General features: G+C 38.3%; 1 protein-coding gene across 2 annotated transcripts in view; it reads right to left on the reverse strand.

Moving 5' to 3' along the window:
* Positions 1-364: 364 nt before the first annotated feature.
* The window catches only part of PLA2G4A (phospholipase A2 group IVA), a 72,924-nt gene continuing 47,093 nt past the window's right edge, over positions 365-26,195 (reverse strand). For both annotated transcript variants that reach the window (XM_074152241.1, XM_074152242.1), the window contains 10 exons: positions 23,720-23,942; positions 22,146-22,260; positions 18,611-18,748; positions 18,198-18,290; positions 15,555-15,626; positions 13,331-13,573; positions 7,450-7,634; positions 4,812-5,007; positions 4,440-4,597; positions 365-3,005 (listed from right to left, as the gene is read on the reverse strand). In XM_074152241.1, coding sequence (XP_074008342.1) covers positions 2,874-3,005; positions 4,440-4,597; positions 4,812-5,007; positions 7,450-7,634; positions 13,331-13,573; positions 15,555-15,626; positions 18,198-18,290; positions 18,611-18,748; positions 22,146-22,260; positions 23,720-23,942 — 1,555 coding nt within the window. In that variant the 3' untranslated portion in view covers positions 365-2,873. The remainder of the gene's footprint in view (positions 3,006-4,439; positions 4,598-4,811; positions 5,008-7,449; positions 7,635-13,330; positions 13,574-15,554; positions 15,627-18,197; positions 18,291-18,610; positions 18,749-22,145; positions 22,261-23,719; positions 23,943-26,195) is intronic.

The raw sequence follows: 26,195 nt of genomic DNA on the forward strand, positions 1-26,195 counted from the left end.
CAAGGTCCCAGCGGCGTTGGCTCGAGAGGGTTTCGTGCATATCGAGACACTCGTTACTCCTTCCGGAGATATTTCAGGCCACAAGCTTTTCACGCCTCTAATGGCTTTGCTCTCTGACCTGTTGGCCGCAGCCCGCTCCCAGCCTCATTCGCCGTACCGTAGCGGCAGAAAAATACTTACGCGTTTTCCACGGGAAGGATGCCCTTGCGTTTTGAAGTAACCTTGGGATTTCCTGCCTGCGAGCTGTCCCACCTGCGAGGTTCCACACGCCACCGAGGAGTCTTCACAATAAAAGTGAAAACGTCACAAAAATGAGCAAAATAAACCGTCGGTGCCAAATACAGTTAAGTTTTTTTTTTTTATTGTCCAATAACACTGTGATAATATAAACTGTATAAAGCATGATAAAACACTTCCATAGAACAGAGTAGGTACATATTATAAAATAAAAAATAAAAATATTATGTTAACAAAGGGAAAAAAATTAAAAAGAAAATATTACAATAACTGTACCAGTTTCTTCCTGTATTGCAAATTTATTGAAAATGTTTAAATTATGCAGCACTAAGATAAGTTACTTTTATTTTCTCCCTTGATTTTAAACATGCACTAACTCAAACAGAAATAAAACCTATTAATCAATACAGAAAATATTACTAATCACATAACTTTGCGTGTAGATTTAAGGAGGGATGATGCAGTGGCTGTTTAAAGAAATGCATTGTAATTACTTCCCACAGGCTTACAGATTTCAGCAGTCAAAAGCAGCTCAATAATTCACAATAAAAGGAACAGCCGCTGAATTAGCAATAAACTCTGATAAACGAGCAGTTATTGGAAAAATTGTTTGTCGGAAAACTATCAGAACAAAAGGCAGCTGTGCATGGGAATAGTCTGAGCACACACTGATGGCCTTCATGGTGACCATGACCTTCGCATTCGCTGGGATCCTGACAGCCCTAGCAGAAAGACAGACAGTGAGACCTGGACCCTGTTATAGCATCCACAGGAATCTTGAGCCCGAGATTCCACTTGCAGCTCGTGCAGAGAAACATACATGCCTTCTGAGCACCATAGTCCAAATCATCCGACCTTAAAAGTGCTTTATTTTCACCACAATGATACTCCCAGTGCAAGGAGTGCTGGAGCCCTGGACAAGCCACCTGCAGGGCAGATGGGGATGTGGTTTTCCCATCTGACCTCCCCAAACATCTTTTTGATGTTCTTTTGTGTTAACTCTTGGAGAAAGCAAGCTCGCCTTGAACTAAACTACTCAGCCCCTGTCATATTCTTCAAACTCCAGCAGAAAGCAGCTTAGGAACAATTGCCGGGACTGCCACCTGCATTTGCTGAGAGTTAATCCCACGGACTTTAAAGAAATGGAACAAACCAGCCAAGCGCCCCCAGAAAATGTCTGACTCCTGGATCTTGCACACAGAGCAAGGCCACCAGTGATCTCACCAGTTCCTTTTGCTCTTTCCCATGCCACACACTTGCCGATTACATGATTTCAAAGGCGGCTGGAAGTTTTCAGAGGTCCAACTGGGTTTTTCTATGTGTTTGCAGAGTTAACACTTGTTGAGATGGCACTAAAATAATCTAGGTCTATGCACGGTCTTTCAATGTACTAAAAAAATATTTTTAAAAATAGCCCATTTAAAAAATTACCTCATATTCTTACCTAGGAACATTCCCAGTAAACATTGCCCCCATCCCTTTGCAAAAACGTGATGCCTTTAATCACGATCAAATGCAAAATCATTTTTATCTATAGGCGTTTTGGTCAGCAATACATGAACTGATAATAAATTTAATGCACAGGTGCTACTAGCTCAGTAATTCAAGCAATATAATTTTGTGGAAGAAAAGAGAAAAAGAAAATGTACGAGGTTGGGTTTTTCGCTGAGTGGATACATACATTCATGGAGGGGTTAGACTAGATGATCTCCAGAGGTCCCTTCCAACCCCATATCACACTGTGATTCTTAAACAGTAGCAAGATGATTTCAATTTTTGTGAAAACATTTGAGATTAAAAGATTGAAGAACAGATCCTTCTTGGCATCGGTTACAAAAGCTCTACTAGCATGAATAACCAGCTGAGGAGTCTACTTACAATATCAAAGACATATGAACCCCATTCCTTTGATATCCGTTTGTTGTTTGGTTTAAAAGATTCCACTCATGCAAGAAAAGAAAAACACGAAATGCAGCTTGATGAGGGAGTTTTGGTAAGGCCAAAGTAGCCCATGGTTATTAGCGAGCAAAACCTCATCCAGTATAAGACATGACTCTTAACAGAGCTAGTAAGCAGCTCATCCACTTAATACACCAGGGAGCTGCTGCTGCTGCCTAGCGGGAGTTAGCAATTAGTGACTTCTCAAACCAAAGCCAGAAGACACCTTCTCGTTGATACAAAGCAGAGTGGCATTTGGGCCCGAGCCCAGGTATACATATTGTCTCTGTTACTAAAGTTTCATTCTATTGGGTTTCTAATTCCATCTTACGTTTTGAGATATTCCCAGTTCGCATCAACAAAAATCAGACAGTTGCCCCTGTACAAGAAACCAGTGTTTACAGTTTTGTGAGGAAAAAAAAAAAAAAAAAAGACACCGAACCCAATGACCCAGTCAAAATAAACTAATTCCATAGTTTTCAGAATAAGGATACCAGCATACTGAAATGTTTTCAATGCTTTTAGTTTTTAAAAAAGTGGTAAAAAATTATATTGAAACTTGAAAATTCACCAGAAAATGTTTTCAAGAGTTTTGCACAGTCCTGTTGAGGAGCAGCAATGCTCTGATAACGTCTCTTTGACTCCAGTTATAAAGACAGAACCAGCTTCTTGAAGGAGTGGGACCTGCAACGCATTCCTTACGTATGGTTGTTGTTAAGATTGTTCTTATTGAAGAATCTCCTTGCCTCAACACTGCTAAGAGACACGGAGCAGCGAGACGGATTCTCTTTTCTGTATTCAATGCTTTCCATCATAGCTTGCTTGATCACCTGGAAAATAGTGAACAAGGTGTCATTCAGGGAAATAACTAACGTTTTAATGATTTATTAACTGATAGAAAAGACTCCTTCAGATACTAATAATTGTTGTTCCTACTTTTAACACTGCTCCATCTTTGAGCAACATGATTGCTGAGTATGAATACTATTTCTTGATTGTATAAAACACCGATGTTAATGTAGTTAATAAAGATATGACAGAATACTACCAACACCAAGGAAGTCACACAAGAATATATGCCATTTAACCAAGTCCCAATGAAATTCTGAATGGTAAATCAAAACATGGAGAAAACCCATACTTAAAGGTCATAGAAAACTATTATTATCTTGAGAAAGATTAAATATTCACTTTTGCTTCCTTTGTCCTGAAGTAACAAGATTTCTTTACTATATTGAGAAAAAAAGTCACTTCTTTATCTGGGATGACCATTTACACTTGTGAATGTGGCAAGTCACTCCATGGGTGCTGGGATCACGGTACAGCTAGTATCAATTAAAAATAATTGTTACTGAGCAAGTTGACAAAGAAATTTCCAGTGATCTTTACAGAAAATTTCCAATTTCCTTTTCTTCCATTTAGAAAATCATCATGCATAAAGAACTGAGTATAAAATCCTGAACATAATGTCTACACCCTACACAGTCATCTTTGCTTTTGGTGGTAAAATGGCAAAAACAACGCAGGAACCAAATTAGAAAAGAATAAGAATTGGAATGGATCCTAACAAGCAGAGGCTCAAACGTTATGAAAAACACACAGCCTATACTCAATAGTTCCTCCATTTGGAAGATGGCCACAGTATCACATCAATCTTCTAAGCCCTAGAAATACTGTTTACACTTTTTTCCCCCCACTGGAAAGAACCTCTGGCTCTTTCAGAAGCAAAATTGCTTGGTGGTTTACCATTGACAGAGGATCATATATGGTAATACTTCCTACAACACTGGTATTCCAGTACTTCAGAAATAGAAGTCAAGTGAAAAAACCAAATTCTCTTCACTTAATTCTCACCGTGTATCTCATCCGATTCTCTTCGGGTTACTCCAGCCACTGTGTTACCTACAGTGACTGGACTCTTCTTTCCTTCCCATGCTGGAAGGATGCAAAGTTGACCATGCCACAGCTTGTGGATGCTTCTACACAAGCTCATGAAGAACGTACCTAGGATATGCTCCAGCCCTCGTTAAAATCAAGCAGGTTTTTCCCACTGACTATACTGGGCTTTGATCCAGCCTCAATTTGGAGAATAGTAAGAGGCACAACTAAGTGCAGGAAGCACTTTGTATGTCATAACAATCAGGCAAAGACTGAAATAAAGCCCTGTACGTTCTGTATGGCAGATTTACAGCTTTACTCCCATCACCTACTTTCCCATTTAACAACCTAGACCCTTAAAGGCCCTTCCACACTGGCATACATACGTCTATGTTATTGAGGGTGTTGAACTCCATGAGATCATGAAGCCTTTTGAAAGCCTCATTGGGATACTGGAAGTTGAAGGTAGAGAATGGTGTATTCGGATCATCAAAAATGTCAAAGTCTGCAAAATCCTTCTCTTCCTGTGTTTCTCTTGGAATGCCTGCATACACAACACATAGGAAAATGCAATCTATATGTTAGGTCTGAGGATTTACCATTTTATTTTTTAATGGCTCTTTTGAAATCCCTAACTACTATAGACAGACTTAAGAAGAGTTATTTCAGAGACAAAACATTTCCAGTATATATAATCACATGTCATTATAAAGCTTCAAAGGAACAGCTAGATTTAGCACTGGAAACTGTGTGCTCACCTGGAGCTCTGTACTTCCGGAAGTTGATGTTGGCCAAAACAAAATGGATTATAGTCGGACAGTCTTTCTCCGAAGAGGTATCCTTTGGTTTGAAAACATAGCACTCCTTCATGCCCTCTCGATCAAATACATTTGGGTCTATTTTCGGGAAAGGAAGCTTGTTCATTTTGGCCCATTTTTCAGCAAGTAAAATTTCCTGAAAAGGTAACAAAGACTCAGGTGTATAAGCATCCACTGCAAAGTGAGATTTTATGTAGAGAGACAGAGGCCTAATTGGTTACTAGAAGCAGTTGCATGAACTTGTGGTTCTTTATGGCGCTACTGATCAAGTCAGTCTGTGCAAAGATGACCCAGTACGGCAAACTGAGCACCTAATTCAGCCTGCCGACCTTCACCACCTGTGGTGATTCACGGGACGGAAAGAGCTGGTCTGTCACATAAATCTTTGGGTGAATTCACAGAGCTGACAGCTAGAAAAAACCATTCGTAATTCTACTTGCAAACTGAGTATTGGTGCTATGGAAACCAATGAGAGTTAATAAACACCAATCCACGCGTTGTTATGTTCAGAGTCACATCACAGCACAGAACAGCATTTGAAAGCAGGCTAAGTGAAGAAGTCAGTCTGGAAAACAGGCTTTTTTTTCCTTGTGACTACTCAGTAAACAAAATAATTTGTAAATAATGACTCAAAAGCGTGTAATGAAGGTGTGTGAGAGGGAGGAGAGGGAAGGTCAACATCTTTAATCTTAGTTTTGAATGAAATAGGACCCTTCTTGGGGCAACTGTTTTGGATACGTAAGAGATTAAAAGACAGTGGGTGTAAAAGGATAAAACAAGAGTAGAGTCATTGACTTCAGCTGGCTGATCTCCCTATGTGTTGGGAGTAATAAAAACATATCAGAGTGCTACCACACATACAGGCCAACTCTGGAACTGGCATTTACTCTTTCTAATGCAGGCAGAACCAATGGGACTGCACAGCCAGTAAACCAAACTGGTTTCTATCCTTTAGGCCATTAGCACGCAGCTTCTGCTGTGGACTATACCTGGGCATTAGCTGCAGGTACGTCACTTTTTGCATTATATACGTATTTGCGTGTCAGAAATAATGAACCATTCCCTTCAACGGTGGCTTAATGAAAATCTAAGGCACCATTTAATTTTCCCACCGGTTTTTCTTGCGTAAAAGGATTTTGCCTTTTTGAAATGGAGAGTTTACAGAAAGACCTTTAGGATGCTACTTGACTTCCAATCAATCTCTCCGTGTTATGTTCCCCAAAATGGAACCGAAAATTGCAGCTGATGGAGACAGAAGGCTCAATGCATAGGCAAAGAGCAAGAGAAATGACTACACACAGCCTTTTGCACAGGCTCCACGTGCAGAACGTTTACAAAGGTGGAAAAAGAAGATATTTCAGAGGAGATGACAGTGCTGTGTCAGTAAACTTAGCTGATGTGGAAAATAGTCGTGACAAAAAAGGAGACAATCTTAAACAAATAGAAAATTAAAGGAAGAAACAGACTGTGGGATTCAGTCAATTAAGAAAAAATCAATGATTTCAGCCCTAGTAAGAGTCTTCTCAGTGCTCGACTCTTCCAAGTAGTCCCCAAGAGAACTAGAGATTACAGAAGTTCCTCCTCTTTATTCTCCTGAAGCTTGCTTTTCTTTGCATTAGACAACACTGATTTAGAGTTCATTTTGTTACGGCTGTTATTTTTCTATTGTTGTTTGGGGGTTTTGCCCCTTGATAGCAAAGGGAAAGAAAAAAATACTCCTTTTGCTCTAATTGAAATTTCTCTGTAAAGCAGCAAAGAATGACAGTTGTTTCTCAAACAGGCCTGTTCTCTTGATTTCCTTAAAAATAATTTTTAAAAGTCCACTTGGGTTTCAAATATTTATTGCCTCTTTTTTAAGTACCTCACAGTAGTCCCGTAAGTGCTGCTTTTTCTGTGTCAGCTACCAAAATGATCCAACGTTAAGCCTTTCTGATCAGTTGGAGCTGTCTGGATGTGTAGGTCATACTAACTGAAAGCTGTGCTTTCCACGCCTGCTACAGAAAACAGCCATGTCATTTAATCCATTTTTTTGTTGTTGTTGCTTTGCTCTGGCCTGAATGGATTTAGGAATCCTACTTAAACCGGCACTGGGATTATCCTAGTGAGATGTAAATGAACAGTTAGCCTTAAATTCCAAAATGTTACGCATTTAGCAATACCAGAGTGACTGAGACACATTTTTGCCAAGATGATGACAGAAAGCTATTCATTTACATCATAGCATCACAGAGGAGAATAGCTGTACAGAGCTAGAGCACTAGCACAATGGTAAATGACTAAATTGTTTAATACTGACATAAAATAAAATTCTGCAATTCAGTGTGAAGACAAGACTTCCTTAAAAACAACAGAGTTACTACTTTAAATGGATTATATTAATTAGCCTTCTTCATCTGAGTCACGTAAACAGGAACTGAGGCAATATTGTGCCTTGACGTGGAAACAAACTGCTCCAATGCGGTCAATACAATAGCATTAAGGCCTTCTGGAACCATGAAATCTGCAACCAACCCAACTGGAAGAACACAATTGAGTCAAATTTATTACCATAAAGAAAGGAACGGCCTGTCTTACTTACTTTGAAAGGAGGACTGGAATCACTTGGCCTCGCTGAAAAATCAAAAGAGATGATGAGATCAACACCTCTTTGAGGTCTTAAGATAAGTGGGTACGGCAGGTTAAATGTAAGCCCACTGTCCACTATATGAATCTTTTTGCTCTTCACATCTAGTGGCTCATATATCCTCTCAAACTCATCAGGATCTGCACAGAACAAACGAAAACAAATCAAAACAGGAACACACCAGTTATGAACTGAAATTGCAATGGGCTTTTAAGTGTTTCCCCAAGCACTGAAGATTCCACACAATAAAAAATTTGCAGTATCCCAGCTACCGTGAACTCACGTGTAATCTTAACTCGTCTTAACAACTGGAGAATGTAGGGAAAAAAACAGACCTGGTAAGGGACCTCAGTAGGTCAAGTACACAAACACCCTGTCCCAAGGCAGAAGCAGAGGTGGCTCAAGGCAAAATGGAAGGGGACAAACGCCCAGGTTTGACCCCAGCCTTCCCAGCTTTACCCCTTCAGCCCTAACAATTCATAAAGAAAGGAACGTTTTATGGGATGTTAAGAGACAGATTCCTAATGTACCTCCCCTCAGTGTCCTAAAAACCCTGCCCAAACATCTTCACCCAGTTGCTCTCCCAAAGCCCCTATCCTTCCCAGCCCCTCTTCCCCAAATAACTGAAATTCGCCTAAAAAGCCTCAACGTGGCTCCGCTCTTGTGTGATGCTTTTCTGTTTCTGTTCAGTAGAATTAGTGCACTGAGCCAAATCACTTGTTTTCAACCTACACCAAATCTCATCATCTCATACTCACTACTATACTAGGAACAAAAGAAACAGTAACCTATTTCCATATCTGGAATTTAAGCATTGGGCAGAATTACATCAGCCACTTATTGCTATAACCATCACGGTACAGTATAAAATAGTCTCCTATATCTAATGCTCAAACTGAAGGCTGAAGATAATGATGTTTCCCCTTTAAATCCAATATTCCCTGGGTTCAGCTCAGGAAAAAACAAGCAATTTTTCATAAGTGTCTTTGCACCTATCCGAGTCTCTGGATACTATTAAATGATCCCTCTAGTACTTACTTTTCTCCTGACAGTCTTTTCTTGCTCTACATCTTAAAAATGCATGTTTTTGCCTTTTGACTGAAAACTCATATCTGTAGAGGGCAGTGTAATCTAAGGAATGTTGAATAGAGTAATATAATTATTTCTTGTATAATTAAATTTCCTAGACCTATGTATTGGGGATGGCAGTAATCTGAAAAAAGATATTTTAATGTGAAGATAATCCATCAACTTAATTAAAACTCTAGTGCCTATCATTTCAGGATCCATGAAAAAAATTTATTGTTACGAGCAGCAAAAAAAATATCTCAGAACAGATATTTTGACTTTTTATTTCTCTTATTATTATTATTTATTAGAAGGCACCTTGCTAAGTAATAAGGAACCAGCTTCCTAATATTCACCTTGTTTTCTAAGGGAGAAAACATTTTCAAATCATTGCCTATTGCTAAAGGACTAAGTGTTTAGAACCAGATATATTTCATAACAATGAATTAGCATAAATCAATGAAAATATATTAGTGTTTATCAAATTCATCATAACTAAAAAAACACTGGTAAAAAAATAATTACTACACATCCTTCTAGCGCAAGGAAGCCAGCCCTGTTTTTCCCTTCCTTTTTAAAGAAAACATTTCAAACATTATTTAACCCTTGTTCTCAACAGAATTTCTAAAAATTGCAGAAATATTTTTGTTCAAGTTTTGTATTATCTTATTTTACAAAATTTTAATTTGAAAGTCAACAGTGATTCTTTAAACAAGACTTGTACACCTTGTACACTTGTACACAAGGTATTTGTGATGGGAGTGTTACTGCATAGACAAATTTCCTATCAAAAAGGCATTGAAGAACAAGGTGTTTCCTATTCCTTACAGCCTTTATGACTCTATCTTCAAATTTATCATAATATTTTTATGATATTTTAAATGATAAAACATCATAATGCCATCAATAAATTTATAATGACCACACAGATTGTATTTATTAGTTGTGGTCTTCTGTGATTACAGCAAAAATTCAACTTAAAGGTTTTTCTTTTTATTATAATTCATTTCAGAGAATCATAGAATGGTTTGGGTTGGAAGGGACCTTAAAGATCATCGAGTTCCAACCCCCCTGCCATGGGCAGGGACACCTCCACTACAGCAGGTTGCTCAAAGCCCCATCCAGCCTGGCCTCGAACACCTCCAGGGATGGGGCAGCCACAACTTCCCTGGGCAACCTGTTCCAGTGCCTCACCACCCTCACAGTAAAGAATTTCTTCCTAATATCTAACCTAAATCTCCCCTCTTTCAGTTTAAAACCACTACCCCTCGTCTTATCACTACACTCCCTCATAAAGAGTCCCTCCCCAGCTTTCCTGTAGGTCCTCTTCAGGTACTGGAAGGCTGCTATAAGGTCTCCCTGAAGCCTTCTCTTCTCCAGGCTGAACAACCCCAACTCTCTCAGCCTGTCTTCATGGGAGAGGTGCTCCATCCCTCTGATCATTTTAGTGGCCCTCCGCTGGACCCGTTCCAACAGGTCCATGTCCTTCTTATGTTGGGGACTCCAAAGGTGGACACAGTACTCCAAGCGAGGAGTTTTTCTAATCTTTGAACTGAGAAGAAAAGTTCTAAAGTGTAACTTGTGTCTATGTTTGGTCAGAATTCAAAAAGCAATAAAAATAATCCAGTGTTATTTTAACAAGACTTTAAAAACAGACTCAGACTGTGATTTGATTTGATTTACAGAGGATGTGGAGCCAGAGGCCAGAAGCAGCACCCAATGCACCAGTGAGACCATGCAACAGGCAGACTGAACTGTGGGTCGGGACACCGTAGGTGACCCTACAATTGCTCCTGGGAGAGGCTGAATGTACAATAAGCATCCCTGATGCTAAAAGAACCATCACCTACTCTATAGCCTACACTGGATAAGAAACCTTTGTTGTTTTTTTATACTTTACAACACCTGAATCCAGGACAATCATTCCTTATACTCTAGCAGCCCTGCTAAGTCAATCCATCATTATTCATCAAACAGTATGAAGCCTGAATGCTCCGAGAGCCTGGGACATTAACTTTCAGCCCATGCAGACTGCTTTTATGAAAGATGCATCCATATCACGAGAAACTTTCAGTCCATCAAACAGCAAACTGGGAGAAGCCCAAGATGTTTACGAGTAGAGCTCTGTGTGAAACCAGCACAGCATGCCTATCCGATTTGCAGTAATCGGATACACAAATGGATATTAAGAATTGTTTGGAAATAAAGAAAGAGATCATGTTCTAGAGACCAAACTTTGTCACAGATGGCAGCTTCAATGGAAGCATGAGAGATGAAAAGGGCATTTGCCACTGACGTGCGTCTACTATAACAGAGTTTCCATAAATACTTAAATAAGGAAGCAGAGATTATGAGTTATTTTTTCCCTATTGTTATTCACTTGGCATTTTCTCAAGTGATTTTGGTGTGTTGTAATATCAAGGCACAGAAACAAAACAACTCTAGTTCCCAATGAAATCATTCGGGGGGGGGGTAAAGTTTTAAAGCATATTAGAGATCAAGTAAGAAACTGCTCAGCATAAATAGAATCCGTAGCAAAGCGAAGCCGAGCGTTTTACTTTCAGATGAGCAGCTGGGATCTCTGCTGTACATACTGCAGACCCTAAATTCAGTCCTCAGTAATGACTGTAACATCAGCTTAGGTCTGCCACAGTTCATCCCGTGTGGTACAACTCAGTGGGTCCACAGGTCTGAGACAACTGGAGATGTAAAGTATTATTTATACCCTTTTCGATTCATCTATTTCTCCTTCAGAGTGCCTGTTAATAAAGAGAAAGTAAGTCCTAAAGCAGTTCAGACCTCTCTCTGTACTCGAGCTGATAGGTAAACTGCTAGTGGTAGGAATAAATATGCAAAGCTTAAACGCATCCAGTGCTTTGGTAATAAACAATATTAGAAATTTACACCAAAGTTTCCTGTCAACTCCTCTGGGCTTCTAGACTCTTACATATATTAGCAAAATTCACAGCATTAAAATCTGGATATACTTAATCACACTACTGAATGATTAAATTTTATATTAATTACAGAAATTTCAATGGTGTTTTTTCACTATTCTTCACCATAATATTGCAACTCATAGCTGTTAGATTTGAGTTGTTAGTTCAGGATTATAAGTGTGGGCTTCAGCTAACGCTAAAAAAAAAAATCACATTTATGTCAAACTTTTGCCAAACACTTTAGCCAAAGAGATTTCAGGCACTCAAAAGTAATTGTCTTAGAGGCGCAGGCTCGTTCTGTCAAACCAGCATTTTATTTCAATTGAAATTAAAACCCATGAAGTAAACAGTTGATTCTGAAGATTATCCACATCTTAATTATGCAAAAATTCTCAACTGTCATTTTTTCCAACCATACATTTACTACCCGCTTTCCTGCCTCTTCTACAACAACTATAAATATTAAGATTATCCAGTTGTAAACACCTCTGAGATGATAAAAATATTTAGAAAGTGGAGTACAGATGGAAATTACTATACAACCACTGAAAGGGATTTGTTACATTAACAAATACACATTAGAGCGCGTCTGCTACTTAAGCTTTTAAATGCCATCTGGTATTTACTATTGCATAACAACCAGCTAGGACAGTCTCTGTCCTCTGAACAGAAAATAAGGGCTGAAGTGACTACTATTATTAGGAGGGATGGTTGGCAGTGCTGTGCCACTACACAAGAACATGGAAGGAACGCCACTTTCAGAGATTTGTACTTCCTCCGCTTGATGGATGTCAGTAATAATCCATAATAATCCAAAAGCATTACAGTTTGTATCACAGAAACTGCATGTGGAGGCTCCACCAAGTAAGCATCTTCACTGTGACGTAACTTTTCTATAGGGAAACTCACATCCTTAACTCGGTGCTCTGTTGCCTATCGAGGAAGGGAAAAAAAAAAGCACCAGTGCCAGAATAATACTAAGAAATTCATTGGCTCTCATTAAGAAGATTGTAATGAACACTGCTATAACAAATCTTCAAAATACTAATCGAATGCGATTCATTAATTCTCTGCAGCTGCTGTGCCAGACACCATATCCTTCATGGAGTGGGGGAAAACACTGAACTTCTTTTGCAAATTAACATTTTTCTGAAATTTGAATTTTTCCATCTGCATTCCTGTTTCCTACTTATGCCAACACGACCTGTGGATGCACCTACACGTCAGTCACACCTGATATGTGAATGCACCTGACAGATCAGTCACACTGGGAAGAACACGGTGTCAACAGAGCAAGGATCTACAAGTGAAGTGTGTTGCCTCCACAGGTTTTTCAGAGGAAGACAAAGGCAGCAGACAAGCTACAAATTTTTTGAAACAGGGAAGTCTTTTTACTTCCACCAGAAGGCTTAGCACCAATAAGAGAAAAGGAACAACACAGGACACCCTTTGGAGAAGTCCAAGAGAGCAAGAAAGTGGCCTTAATGAAGGGCACCATACACAAAAGCAGCCTGGTCACCTCTGCCAGCAATTCCTTCAAAACAAAGAGCCACTTCGCCTCCAAAAGGTACCAACCATTCTGCACGCTCTGCCAGGGGATATGGGAGGTAGACAGCAGGCAGAAGTCACTGTGCAGGACCCTCTGTGACACCCAGTCACCTCATAACCTCTGCTGCTGACCAATACTCACTACTACCACTCCAGAAACATTCTCCTGCCTTCAGGTACGTGCCGGTGTAAGCCTCATAGTTTGATGTTACCACACTGAGACACTCTGTTTCTGGTTTTACTAATGAATATGCAGCAACATAGGCTTTCTGCAAACTAACCTGCAACGGCTGCATCTAGTTCATCTTCCTCCACAGACTCCTGAGTGAGAAGGTCTGCCAGAGGAGAGAGCGGGTAACAGCTGTTGAGGTTCAATCCCAGCATGAAGTTGTGCACTTTCCCAGCACGCCCTTCCCTCGTGTTGAAAAGGGCACTATCACCCACCAAAGCCATCAGCATCCTCTGCACCCAGCTTTCTTGGCTGCTGTTCTGATATTCTTGATTTGCCTCAGCATTTTCAGTGCCTGTACAGGAAAATGAAAATAACCAATGGTGAGACAGTTAACGTATGAAGCATAAAACCAAGATTTCTGGGTCTATTAAAATAAAGGCCCTATTAAAATAAAAGGAACTGGGTCACAGGCTTCTTTCAAGGAACCACAGACTGAATGAAGGTGCTTTGCTGCAAGAATTTCAGAGGAATAGAGAGAGAACTATCCTTGTAACTTCACAGGCCAGTGAAACTTTTCATCTGCAGTGCGGTAGGGTGGATGTGTCCATTTAGGAAAACAGATTGAGAATGTGTTAGATGACCTGATCCGGACTTAATTAGTTTGGATGGCAAGGGAAATGACGATATGGCTTTATCTGTGCTAGCACCCAAAATGCAAATTCTCCTGGGCTCAGGGGTCAGACTGGAGTTGCCAAGATCCATACTCTATGTAGACCCGAGTTCATCTGGATGTGTACCCTTCTCCATCCTTTGCTGACTGCTAGAAACCCAGCTTTCCTTTAGAAGGCAAAGTTAGTCTGCATACAAGAGAATGCTATGGCGTGGGAATTCTAAAATACCTGAAAATAGCCTTTCAGTGAACTGTAGACTACAATCAATGTCTGGTTTTAATTAAGTTAACAGTAGAATGAAACATCTAGGCTTAGATGTCTACAGCTAGACGTCGCAGAAAAAAATGACTTGAGTTGGCGCCACCTTGCATTCGTACTGTCAAAATTTTTTGAGGTGTTCTGTATAAGGCCATAATTCAGGCTGAGGCTCGATCCTTTAAATCCAGCACTGAAATGCACATCTTCAGTTCAAGCTTTAAAGGAGCTGATTTTTATATAAGCAGAGAGAAAAACAAGCATCACACACCACAAAGTTTAGATGTGCAACATCTGTACAATAGTATTCTACAGAAGTGAGGGATTACCAAGTGTTTACAGATCACAGATTTGTAGGTTGTCTACTATGTCTACAAACTATGAGAAAAATGTAGTGTTTAACAGGAAATCCACAAAGAAACACAAAATGCAATATCACCCTCTCCCTATTATTTTATACATAGGGGGAACTGAGGAAGTAATCATTTATCTGAGCTAATGACATCAGTCACTGTGTCATCGCACAAGATTTTCTTTTCTTCCTGTAGATGCTAAAATTACAAAAAGCTGCATTCCCATCTTTGCTTCAGTTGTTAAAAACATCATCGCTTTCTTCAGGTGAAAATCGCTGTTGTTCCCAAAAATATCATCAAATACAGAAAGCATTATTAGGATGAGGCAGCGACCCTGACTAAAATCACAGAAATCCCCAGGTGGTTTAGGTACCTAAGGATAATTTTCAACAGGATCTTTTCTTCCCCATGCCCAGTGTTCCCCTTGTAGTTGTGCCTCCTCTGGGAAACCGGATTTGGGCATTGTTTAAAACACTGTGCCAAGCACTAGGAATTTCCTGTATCAGATGTCATTGGTAAAGGTGCTAGAAGACATCTATGAATGCTGGAAACACAAACCAACAGTTAATCAAGGAACTCTTATAAACAATGGATACTGTTAGTTTGCCGGGCTGATAACAACTCGAACATGCCTCTGAGCTCAGCAGCCTGCTGGCAACAGACTTCTGGAGATTAGGCTCAGCAAGCCTAATTTTGGGATGTGTGTGAAATTGCAGGCCTCTGGGAAGCTCTGTTGGGCTGATGCCAAGACTGAAGATCTGCGAGAGAATCGTTTGATCATCAGCTTGAGCAAGAGGCATGGAGTCAAGCCAAAGGCCCTCCTGAGGTCTCTTCTTCCACTTTTCTCTATTTTGCTGAGCCACAGGCTCCTTTAAAATCCTTGGGCTAGGCAATTAAGTTTTATAATTTGTATAAATAACAGCAGAGCCCTCAGATATGAGACTATTGGTAAGCCTAAGGAAAACCAGCTATGGCTGATTACCAACATCCACAAACTTGACCATGCTACACGAAAGCTGGTGAAAAACAAAATCAAATGTGAGGATTTCCTTACCTTTTGGATGGTGTGATTCATCTTCACTGTCTGAACTGTCATTGCTTACAAGGTGCTTTAGCCTAATATTTTCTGTTGAAAGAAATATACAATTACTTTAAACTGCTAAGGTTTAATTATCAGAACAGCTAGGAATTTCAAAACAATTTGAGTCTTCATAACAGAAAATACAGCTGAAGAGATTTGATCTGCTGTGGACATCTCTATGTTCTGAATCTGATTGCAATATATTGGCTTTAGCCTGCAATTTTTGAAAAGCTACTGCACTAGGCAGATTTCCCAGCAAAAGGACTGGGAAAACAAAATGTAATCCTAAAGCAGTACCTACTGCTCACCTCTGCAGCACATATCCCACACATTTCATTCATTAAAATGTAGATGTATAGCTTCTGTCCTCTTAATAACTTCGAATAAACTAGGAAGACAATGCCCATTTCTGTTAATTACCAGCTAATTTTTAAAAAGAGAAATGCTTAATTTCATTCATGCATATATGAATGGGTACCCTTAAAAATAGTGGGGGAAAAACAAAAGCCAAGATGGTTACGTTTCACTGGAGTATGTGTGAAAAATAAAGGCCAATGCAGTTACATGGGTAGAAAAGACAATGGTTTTCATCTTCTAACATTAAGTGAGAGAAATAAAAACAGAAATTAATGAAATTCTCTGGCAAAAATCCGCATTTTGTTAGGGTTAACAGCTTTGTTTCCAAAACAACAACAAAGTCACAGTTCACTGTTCATTACTATTTCAAGGCATTATTTCAAAGTCAAAATGAGTACTGAAAAAGCAACACATTCCACTCCTCAGGTAAGGTTTGTAGTAGAGGTGCATTCATGTGAAAATATATTATAGGCTGACAACATTTTTTTTGCTAATTATGGAGGGAAGCCTTTCTTGAAATAAAATAGATTTGCAATGTTTTATGAGCAGTCTTATCTCAGAAGCTTACAACCCTGCAGAGACTGGACACAGAAGATGAAGTCCAGTGATGTACCTGTATCCAAGGGAAGACTTTTGAAAACTGAAAGCCTTTATTCCATAGTATAACGTATGCTAGGAATCACCTCCAATCAAAATTTGAAGCCTGTTAAAATAAACTGAAAGAGGGTTGTTTCCTAGTGAACTTGAACATATTAACAACTATTTTTTTTCCACTAAAAAAAAATGAAAATAAAGTAACATCTACGTTTTCTCACATAAGCATAATGATGTTGGTCTCTGGTGACATACTCCTGCAATGAGCTGTAATTTCCAACAAATGCTGTAATTTCTACCAAATGCAGTATCAAAACAATGGCAATCCCACTTCGCAGTTTTTGCTTAAGTCTAAATCTAATTCCTATAAGCACGCCTGGCTGAAGAGAAGACTGAAGGAAGAGTCACTGTAACGTCAAATGTGAAAAAACCACAGATCTATTGCCCTTGCTAATGAATACTGGATACAGATGACCGCTACTGTTGCTTTTTTCTGAAGAGGATAATGCCCTCTTAGACTTACATACAACACTGTAAAAATCCCCACAGACACATAAGAGCTTAGTCATCATGTATTTTTCCTTAAATACTTTTTCTTTTTAATACTCAGTGGGTCCTCAGTCACGACTCAAATGGAAATGTCAATGGAAAAACATACACCAAAGACAAACATGTATAAATTCTTGAGAGATTATATAGAAGACAGGTCAAAATTAAAATTAATGAGCAAAAAAGGAAGCTAACAAAAACAACAAATGCAAATTTTGGACATCAAATCAGCTCTTTAAAGCAACCCCCATGCCAAATTTATTATTTACTGCTTCTAGGTGTTATGCATACATTCTGTGCGCAACGCTGGCTATTCTGATGTCCGCTGGCATTTTGCCATTCACTTTGGTGGTACAACGGTTTCACTGGCACATCTTCAGCTCTGGTTAATGGATTGTGGTTCAAGTCACATTAGTATTTTCCCATCTCACTGGACTTCAAAGCATATTTTTTAAGTTATATGTGAAATGAGCCATGGATGAGAGATAACATTCTGTCTCTCAATATCTTAAAAAGCAGTAACACAGACTTTTCCATTATCAAATTTATTGACAAAGATTTTCTGTTAGTACGTGTTAACACTCAAGAGGTGTATCAGGATTATAAACCTGGAGACACAGGTCTCATTTTCATCCATAAAGAAGTACATTATCGAACAGCTGAATAGCGTCTATTAGGAGACAGAGAGAGCTAAGGGGCTTGGGCTTTTTCTGCTGTTTTTTCCCTTTTACTTTACTAACCCCTTAAATAATACAGTCCGGTGTCAAGAGACTACACAAGTAACTATCAAGTATTTGTCAGCTTCTGATCTCCAAAAACTGGAGTCAGAACATAAAAAAGGGACTTGCGTTCTTTTAACTTCATAAAAATAGTTGGATATATACACGTGATTTTCAGTACCTGTGATACTGATCAGAAACAAAAAATGAAGGAAAGGAAAATTACTAACCCTCTTTCCCTGACCTCATCAGCATCTAGGAATGTCAGCAATTAAAGTTACATGAATTCCATATTCTTAAAATGACTACCAGCAGAGTGCCATCCTTCCACAGAGTGAAAGTGCACTGAATCTTCCTAGTAATTGTTTTGCATAGTAGAAGAATTATTTGCTATTACCTAATTCTTCTTCCATGGTGGGACCTTTATTTTGAGAATTGGAGACGCCAAGCACTCTGTTAAATAATATAGAAAATGCACTGCCCCAGACACCTGAAAGGGAAAAAGTAAACAATGAATGGAGACTGGTAGAAGCAAAAAAACATATACTGCACTATTTAAGCAGTTGCTTGCTCTCTGAGCACACCTCTGATTTTGGAACATGTTAAGTAATAAGCTCAGATGTATGTATCAGAAACAAAAAAAACAGAGAATGCCAATCCATGTCTGTGAAATCTTTCAAATAGATGTTTCTCAACAAATTGAGAACTCTGCTTCTTGTTTTACACTTTGTGTGATTGCATTAAAAAGCCCTTGTCCATGAACTATTGAAATTAGTTTTATTTTAAAGTCTCTTTCTGTCACATACTCACCCATCAAGAAATGCAAGGGATTTTCACTATACTTCTTCACCACTGTCCCCATAAAAAATTTGCTTCCAAACAAATCAGGAGACATAAAAGTGCCATACTTTGCCATACCAATCTCATACGGACTGAATTCCACCCAGTCTGCAAATTAAGAAACAAAACCGTGCTTAGTTAGCAATCTAGTCTGAATAGAAACAGAGGATGAATATACATAAACGAATGCAAACTCTGTCCAAGTAAAGAAATTTGAGTTAAATGGGAAGTTAAATAACCAACAGGAATATCTTTTAGGTTGTGCAGAAGTCAAAGTTTTGATTTCAAATGAAGGTCAGTCTAATGTCACACCAAAGAAGGAATTCACATTCTCATTCTCTCTTATCACAACAAACTTTGGTGAAAATATATGAGGTTATAAAAATAGAAGTATAAAAATAGCAATCATGAATGAGAAAAACAAAATGACATCTGGTTTTTATCTCATGCCTCAATACAACTCCCTGTCACATGAAATACAACGTGGGCCTAAGTTCCAATTTTATTTTCTTTCACTGCGATCCTACCAAAAACGTGGAGGGAAGTGACAAAGGTGGCAAAAAAATTATTTAGTATCACAAAAGTTGTGGAAGATTCTAGGAGACACATTTGGATTCCACAAAAAACTAAAGTTTCTAGTGAAATCCAATATGAAAAGGCAAAGCTGAGAGGCAGCTGAGAAACCTATTAACACCAAACGATGCAACACATTTTTAAAAGCGCAGGCCATTTTATTGAATAGAGAGCTCAATAAAGATATAGACTAAAATGTTCAAATGCATTTTCTGATCTTAGCAGAAAATTTCAGAAGGGATTTACATTCTATGATGTACGCCTTTTTTGAAAACGGATTTTAGCTGGTTTTGAAGTATTTTCTTTGATACCAGTGGAGTTGCTTACATCAGAGAATTAACTTCAAGAAGGGAGCAATAACGAACAAAAAATACCCTATATTTTTAGTATTTCATCCATACATCTATTTTATCTTCTGTATTTTCAGTAGTGATTGATTTGATTTCAGTAGTGATTGATTTGACTGATTCTGTAAACAAATTAGAAATGGTTCTGAAATAGAAAGGCAAAAGAAATAGCTTTGAAAAATCCCCACATGTGATAGGATGCCACACACTCCTGAAGATATTCAGTGTTTCTGTTGAAATATTAAGCATAACACTAACAACTTGTCCTGAAAAGGAAAGATTTAATCACAACTGCTGATAGTTTTGTTTCGTGGGGCAATGCTTATCTATGTTAAGTCAAATACAACATCCTATTTTCCAAATAAACCACCCGCAAATCTTCACATTGATTGGAGCAGAAGGAAATTCCTTTGAAGATCCAATCGAGGAATTTAATGGTATTTCCCTTTAGATATATAAACAGGAATTGGCAGATATGTATTTCAGAACCATGTTGACAGCAAAACTAAATTTAGAATTAGAATTAATTTGATCTGTGACAATCCACTTTCATTTTTGTATTTGCACTGAAGAAGATCATTTCTCAAATCACATACCCTGCTCAGGGAAATAAGATTTCTACCTTAAAATTAAAGGGCTTCAACATTAGCTTCTGCCATTCCAGAAGCTCCTTGAGACACTGGCCATTTAAATGAGTAGAACTCCGATGTTCCAAGAGACAAGAACTCTATACCAAGAGAAGTACTTAGTGTTTATAACCCAATAAACTGGGTTAGTTCCTCGGCTTTGGCTTAACCCAAAATGTACTAAAGTCAAACCTCTCAGCTGCATTCATTGCACTTTGGACGTGGCCCTGATGTAGGTTAGATCTTCAGGTATCTTCAGGTAATTTCTTAGCATTAAAGAAGCTTATCTTAATAAAGAAAAAATAAAATAAAAAAAAAAAGAGAAGTTGTCTTTAACTAAATCCCTGTAATTATGTTCAGTTAAAATGATTACTGCAGTTTTGGGTATGGCTGGCGCCACCTGGGTCAGAAACGCTAGTGGTAGGGAAAACATGCAGAGCCTGGGGCACGAAAGCTAATAGCAGCTGCATGAAATCTTGCACCATCACTCCTGGAAGGAATTTTATCTGATATAATTACTGCATTTCAACTTGAAACAACATGAAAGATCTCACCTACATCTATAATCCAATAAATAAGAAAGTGTAAATATTTCTGTTCAAAACTTACTGTGTATTTCAAATCAAAAACAGCTGTTTGGTTCCAAAAAGAGAAAAAAAAAGCTTACAACAGAAACGATCAAGAACTAGCATCCTATGTAATGATACAGATCATAGCTTCAAAAAAATAAAACCAAGATCCATTGGCAGAGGCAATACCTTTTCTAGACCAATGGATAAAGCTAGAGAAATTAGATCAGCCTTCAGGTGCTTCAGGTCTTGCTTAGAGCTGGCCATTATTAACTAAAGATAATTTTGTTTTTAAAACGGTAAATAAGTAACCCAAATAAAATTTCTCAGAAAACAGGAGGTCATCAAAAACCAAAATACTTCTATTTTCAAACAAAAAGGTTTCAGTTTCCTAAGGAGGAAAGTAGACAATTCTTCCATGACAAATTTAACCTAATTTACACCCTCATTTTCCATTACGAACAAAGTTTTGACAGCAACTTTTCCAAATAAATCTTTTTAGGAAATGTGGATACAGTGTCCGATTGATAAACCTTGGGCAAGTCATTTCGTGTTTCCCCCCTCAGTCTTATATGTAACTATATAGATAAATAGGTATCCTTTTCTTTGTACAGCATCTAACACAATTGGACCCACTCTCAATTGAGGCTACTAGACGAGATTGAAATCTATGTAATAAATAAAAGCAAAAGCCCCCCTTCTGTTACCAACAGTACTTTACACTGTGCAAGAAGTAAAAAGAGGTTTAAAAAAAAAAAAAAATTAATTGCTACAAAATGACCTAAGAATAAGCTTCCAGACCCAAGAATGAGAGAAATAAAAGACTTTTGAACTAAAATACAGTCTGTTTGCATCTCCATGGACACAAAAAGATGCATCTGAAAAGCCAAGCAAAGGCTCAGTTCCATTGCACACCATGAGGAATACATCCTGTTCGCCTGTAACCTTGGTGCTGCACCAATCGTGCACCACCTATCTAATTATGTGATCAATTATCCCCAAGTAATTTCCTGTTATCAGACTCTACTGTCAGTTTCCCAGAAGCCACTGAATACAAATGTGTCTATTTCCCAATCAGCTTTTAAAATACACCATCCTTATGATGCTCCTGTTTGGTAAATCCTTCAACATCACAACTTCCTATTCTTTTTTTAAATTAAAATTTCCCCGTACTAAGTTCATAACAATGCAAATTTTGTTAACCCCCAAAGAACGCTTCACATCATGGTAAATTCCTTCCTAATCCTTGCCATAAGACTAATAATTTCAAAGTGTACCAAGCTGCAGGATAAAATTATTCTCAGAAGTATTTAAAAAACAAGCTTTTTTGTCAGCCACGCACTTCTGTCTTCTTTCCAGAAGTGACTCAATACACAGATTGAAAACATACCCGCAAACATAAGCTCCGAGACATCTGGTTTGACGTGAAGGCAGGTAAAGAGTGGGAGAGCACACTGTGCATTATTGATTTTCTCCTTCATGTTGCTCAAAGTGGTGTCCATTCTCTGCATGAAAAGAAAGAGGTTATGTCCAAACGGATCCTAGAAAAGCCTGCTGATATTTGGGAGACTACTCATTTCTCTGAAATCCTCAAAGAGAAGGAAAATGAACAAACTCAGTTACTTCCAAGAAAAACAAAACAAAAGACTTTGTAAAAGGAAGAAATCTGCTTGAATGCCTTTTAACTGCACAATTCAGGAAGGAAGGAGTGGGAGAAGACATGATACGGAGATGAAATAAGCATGTGTTATAGAATCCAAAATAACACACCCCAAAATGAAAACAGTATTGCTGGACAAAGCAAGTTCTTTCCCTGTGCTTCTGTAAAAGAAGAAAACAAGGCAAAACCTCTTAGGCAGAACCACCATTAATGATCATGTAATGTTTTTCAATTCGTGCCATTTCTGAAAAGTCAGCAAAGATAACCAAGAAGAGCAAATGGACTATTAAGAGGCTCACATTTACTAACCAAGGATCTATATCTCCCCCAGAAAATATTCTGGAGCCTGCAATCAAGACAGACTGAAAGTCATTATGACATACTAGTACTAAGATCTATTATCTGTGAATAACCAAGAGCCTTATTGCCATTTTTCACTAATTGTTTCAGGTTCAGATTTAAACTAAACATCTGCATTTGTTTAGCTCCTTAGTAAACAGGGACTTCTAACCAACGTCACAGGATCATTGATATCCCTTCATTGTCAGAAACTCACCCTACATATCACAGTTACTAAAAGCTGGGTTGTCTGTTTTTCAGTATTTTAGAGTTTTTGAGTATTTAGAGCGTTTAAAACCTAATGGCAATGTATATTCATGAAAGAAAGAAGTGTATAAAACACATCTGTGAATCTATTAACACATTTCAATCTTACGATAAGATCAAAGCCAAATTCTGCTCACCTGACTCATTTGACCTTGAAGTCTGTGTGCCTGATTCAATCAAGTAGGATTTCTCAATAATAAAATACAACAGTTATGAAGCCCTCCTATTGTCTCATTTCTCAGAAAAACAAATAGTAACAAGTAAAGATGTGGATCTTTTGCATTGAATTCAGTATTTCATTAAGTAAACGATGCTTTTCTTATAGCAAAACATGCATAAAGAGGTTACACCATTTTGTAATTTTTTGTTGAAATTGCTTGAGCAGTAATTTTAATAGATGATACACAATGCTAAGAGCTTGCTACAAGTACCCAGCGGTTCAGTTCATTTCCATTGCACATGAATGCATGATGTTTTCCTAGATCTTAAAGAAATGAGTACCATTCAGAAACACGTCCCAGAGAAAGGAAAGCATTTTACAAGTTTCTTATCCAGTATCTGTTCAGCTATAATTTTAAATATTCATATTGCTAAGCATGATTTGTTAAATGTTACCAAGGTCATCTCAAAAAAAACAGTGACGGTGGTTATTACACAATAGTTTCACAACTCTAATAATCATAAAAAAATGAACTCACATTATGGATAAGTGTTTCGCCTATTAGCATTCCAAAGATATCTGTGAAGGTGACAGGCTGCCCTGAGCTTTTCTTATTCCACAGTGCTTCAATGTAGCGTTTGACTTTCTGAGGAGTGAGCAACAGAAGTGGGTTGTGACTCACAGAGTTCATCAATTCTTGATTGATCTCCTTTGGTCCTTTTTCTGGAAAATCGGGGTGTGAATACAAAGTTGACATGTACCTGCAACAGAAAACAGGGTCTGTAAGCATAAAAGCCTGGTTCAATGTCAGCTGCCTGAAACGTACAATAAGCTCATAAATAATGTGATACAATTACTGATTAAATCGGATTAATTTACTCACCATTTATACAGTAAATTGTCAATTCTTTTTTCTCAAGGCATAGAAAGCTAAACAGTTTGTTCTAAATGTAAGCATACAATCTAATAATCAACATACATTTCCATAATGTGTACGATGTAAAACATTAAAGCATTCCTCATTTATCTGTTTAAGGGGCAATGGACAGAATCATCGTAAGTTGAAAACGCAGCTTCTCAAGTTCTCATAGCATACATAAATTTGGCAGACTGGAGGTCCTATAACTATACACACTCAGTTCTTTCACTCTAGGATGTACTGCTCTCTGTCACTCTCCATTTCATTATTACTATTCAAAAATTCCTAAAATATATGAGTGTACAGTATGCCTTCCAGGATCTGGGTGTTTTCACAGTAAGATGAAGCACAGTAACTGCAACCTGTGCAGAGGTTTAATTGACTTCGAGGATTCAGAAGAGGCCTATCAGGCATATTTTGATTTTGTCACTGAGTAACTCTGGAAACTGATGTTTTGTTTACTCAAAACAAAGTTTAAACACACACGCAGACAATTGTGGTTTGCACTTGGTTGGTTTAAGTAACGCTATGGGTGAAGACTCGAGATAGCCCGTCCTAATCTCCCAGAAGCTCATTTCACTGTTATTTATTCAATTAGCTGGCTCGGGTATACATACCATACTGCAGGCATAATTCTGCACATCTACACTGTGTAAGCGTGGCCCTGAGATCACTGCCCAGCAATTTAACTTGGCAGCATGATGAACTCTGTCACATTCGTGATGTAAGAACTTGATTCATTAGTCCTTGCGCAGTCTTTAAAGCTTAGCGTGCACGTCAGGTCGTGGGTGGAACAACCACAGCAGCAAGCTTCCAGGTGAGCAGAGAAAGGGAAATGCAGGATGAAGAATTCAGTACAAGGTTGAAGCAAGATGACAGAAACAATCAGGGAGGTAAATGCATTGCTCCAAGGTTAGGCATGCATCTGAGTGAACAAGCAGAAACCTGCCTCTCCCTCCAGGAAAGGAATTCTCCACCCTTCAGAAAAGAAAAAAAAAAAAGAAGAAAAAAAAAGAAGGAAAAAAAAAAAGAGCATTATTCCCTAGTAATAGACTGCATGGAAAAAAAGAAAAGAAAGGGAGTGCCAAAGTGTCAACTTATTTATTCATCAAGCAAGGAAAGTCTGAATAGATGATATCACCAAGACAGCAAAAGCAAATTTGTTTAAATACAACTGTTTCCAATGTAAGTTTTTGGCTGAATCAGTTCAGATCATTTTGCTATTTAAAACAGATTGTATAGGTTTACATTAGATCAACTATGTATTCACACCTGGGTTTTCCCAAAAAAGGACCCCATGACCAGCTGACTGAGTTCTGTTCAGAATGTGAACTACACACCATTCCCTAGAAACACAGTGAAATTTTTTCACACTGCATTGCACTATTCAATTGCTCTTCAGCCAGCCAAGTGATATCTTCCACTTTTTGCAAATTTGATAAAAGTAGACCCAGGTCTCCCAATAGACAGTGATAAATCTGCCCCCGCAAACACTAGTGACAGAAAACCCAGGTTCCAGGAATGCTAGCCTTTTATAGTTCTATCTGAATGAGAAAATTACTCTAGTTCATAGACACTTCCGGCATTCTGAAAGCTTTCTATCTAGTCTGGGAGAGGGGAAGCAAGGTTCACACAAGTGAAAAATAATTGAAAAAAAACACACAAGGAATAGAACAGATCATTATCTATTTCAAAATAGATTCATGTGCTTCCTTAGAGTTAAACCAGGGGATAAAACTCATCCCATACAGATTCCATACTCATTTATATTTAGATATTCCAATAAAAGTCTTTTTCCCTTACTCTTGAAGAAGTGAGACATTAATATAAACTTGTAATTTAGACTGGAAGGCACCTTGAGGTCTCTATTCCCACCGCCTGCTCAATGCAGAGCCAACTTAAAAGTCAGATCAGGTTGCTCAGGGCTTTGTTCAGTCAAGTTCTACTTTCACACAAAATATTTACTGAGTCAGAGAGGATGACACCATACCCAGCAGCATCCTGGCCTGTATCAGAAATAGTGTGGCCAGCAGGACTAGGTAAATGATTGTTCCCCTGGCACTCGTAAGGACCCACCTCGAGTGGGGTGTCCAGT

The sequence above is a fragment of the Numenius arquata genome, chromosome 8 (assembly GCF_964106895.1).
Source record: "Numenius arquata chromosome 8, bNumArq3.hap1.1, whole genome shotgun sequence".
In the NCBI taxonomy this organism is placed as follows: domain Eukaryota; kingdom Metazoa; phylum Chordata; class Aves; order Charadriiformes; family Scolopacidae; genus Numenius; species Numenius arquata.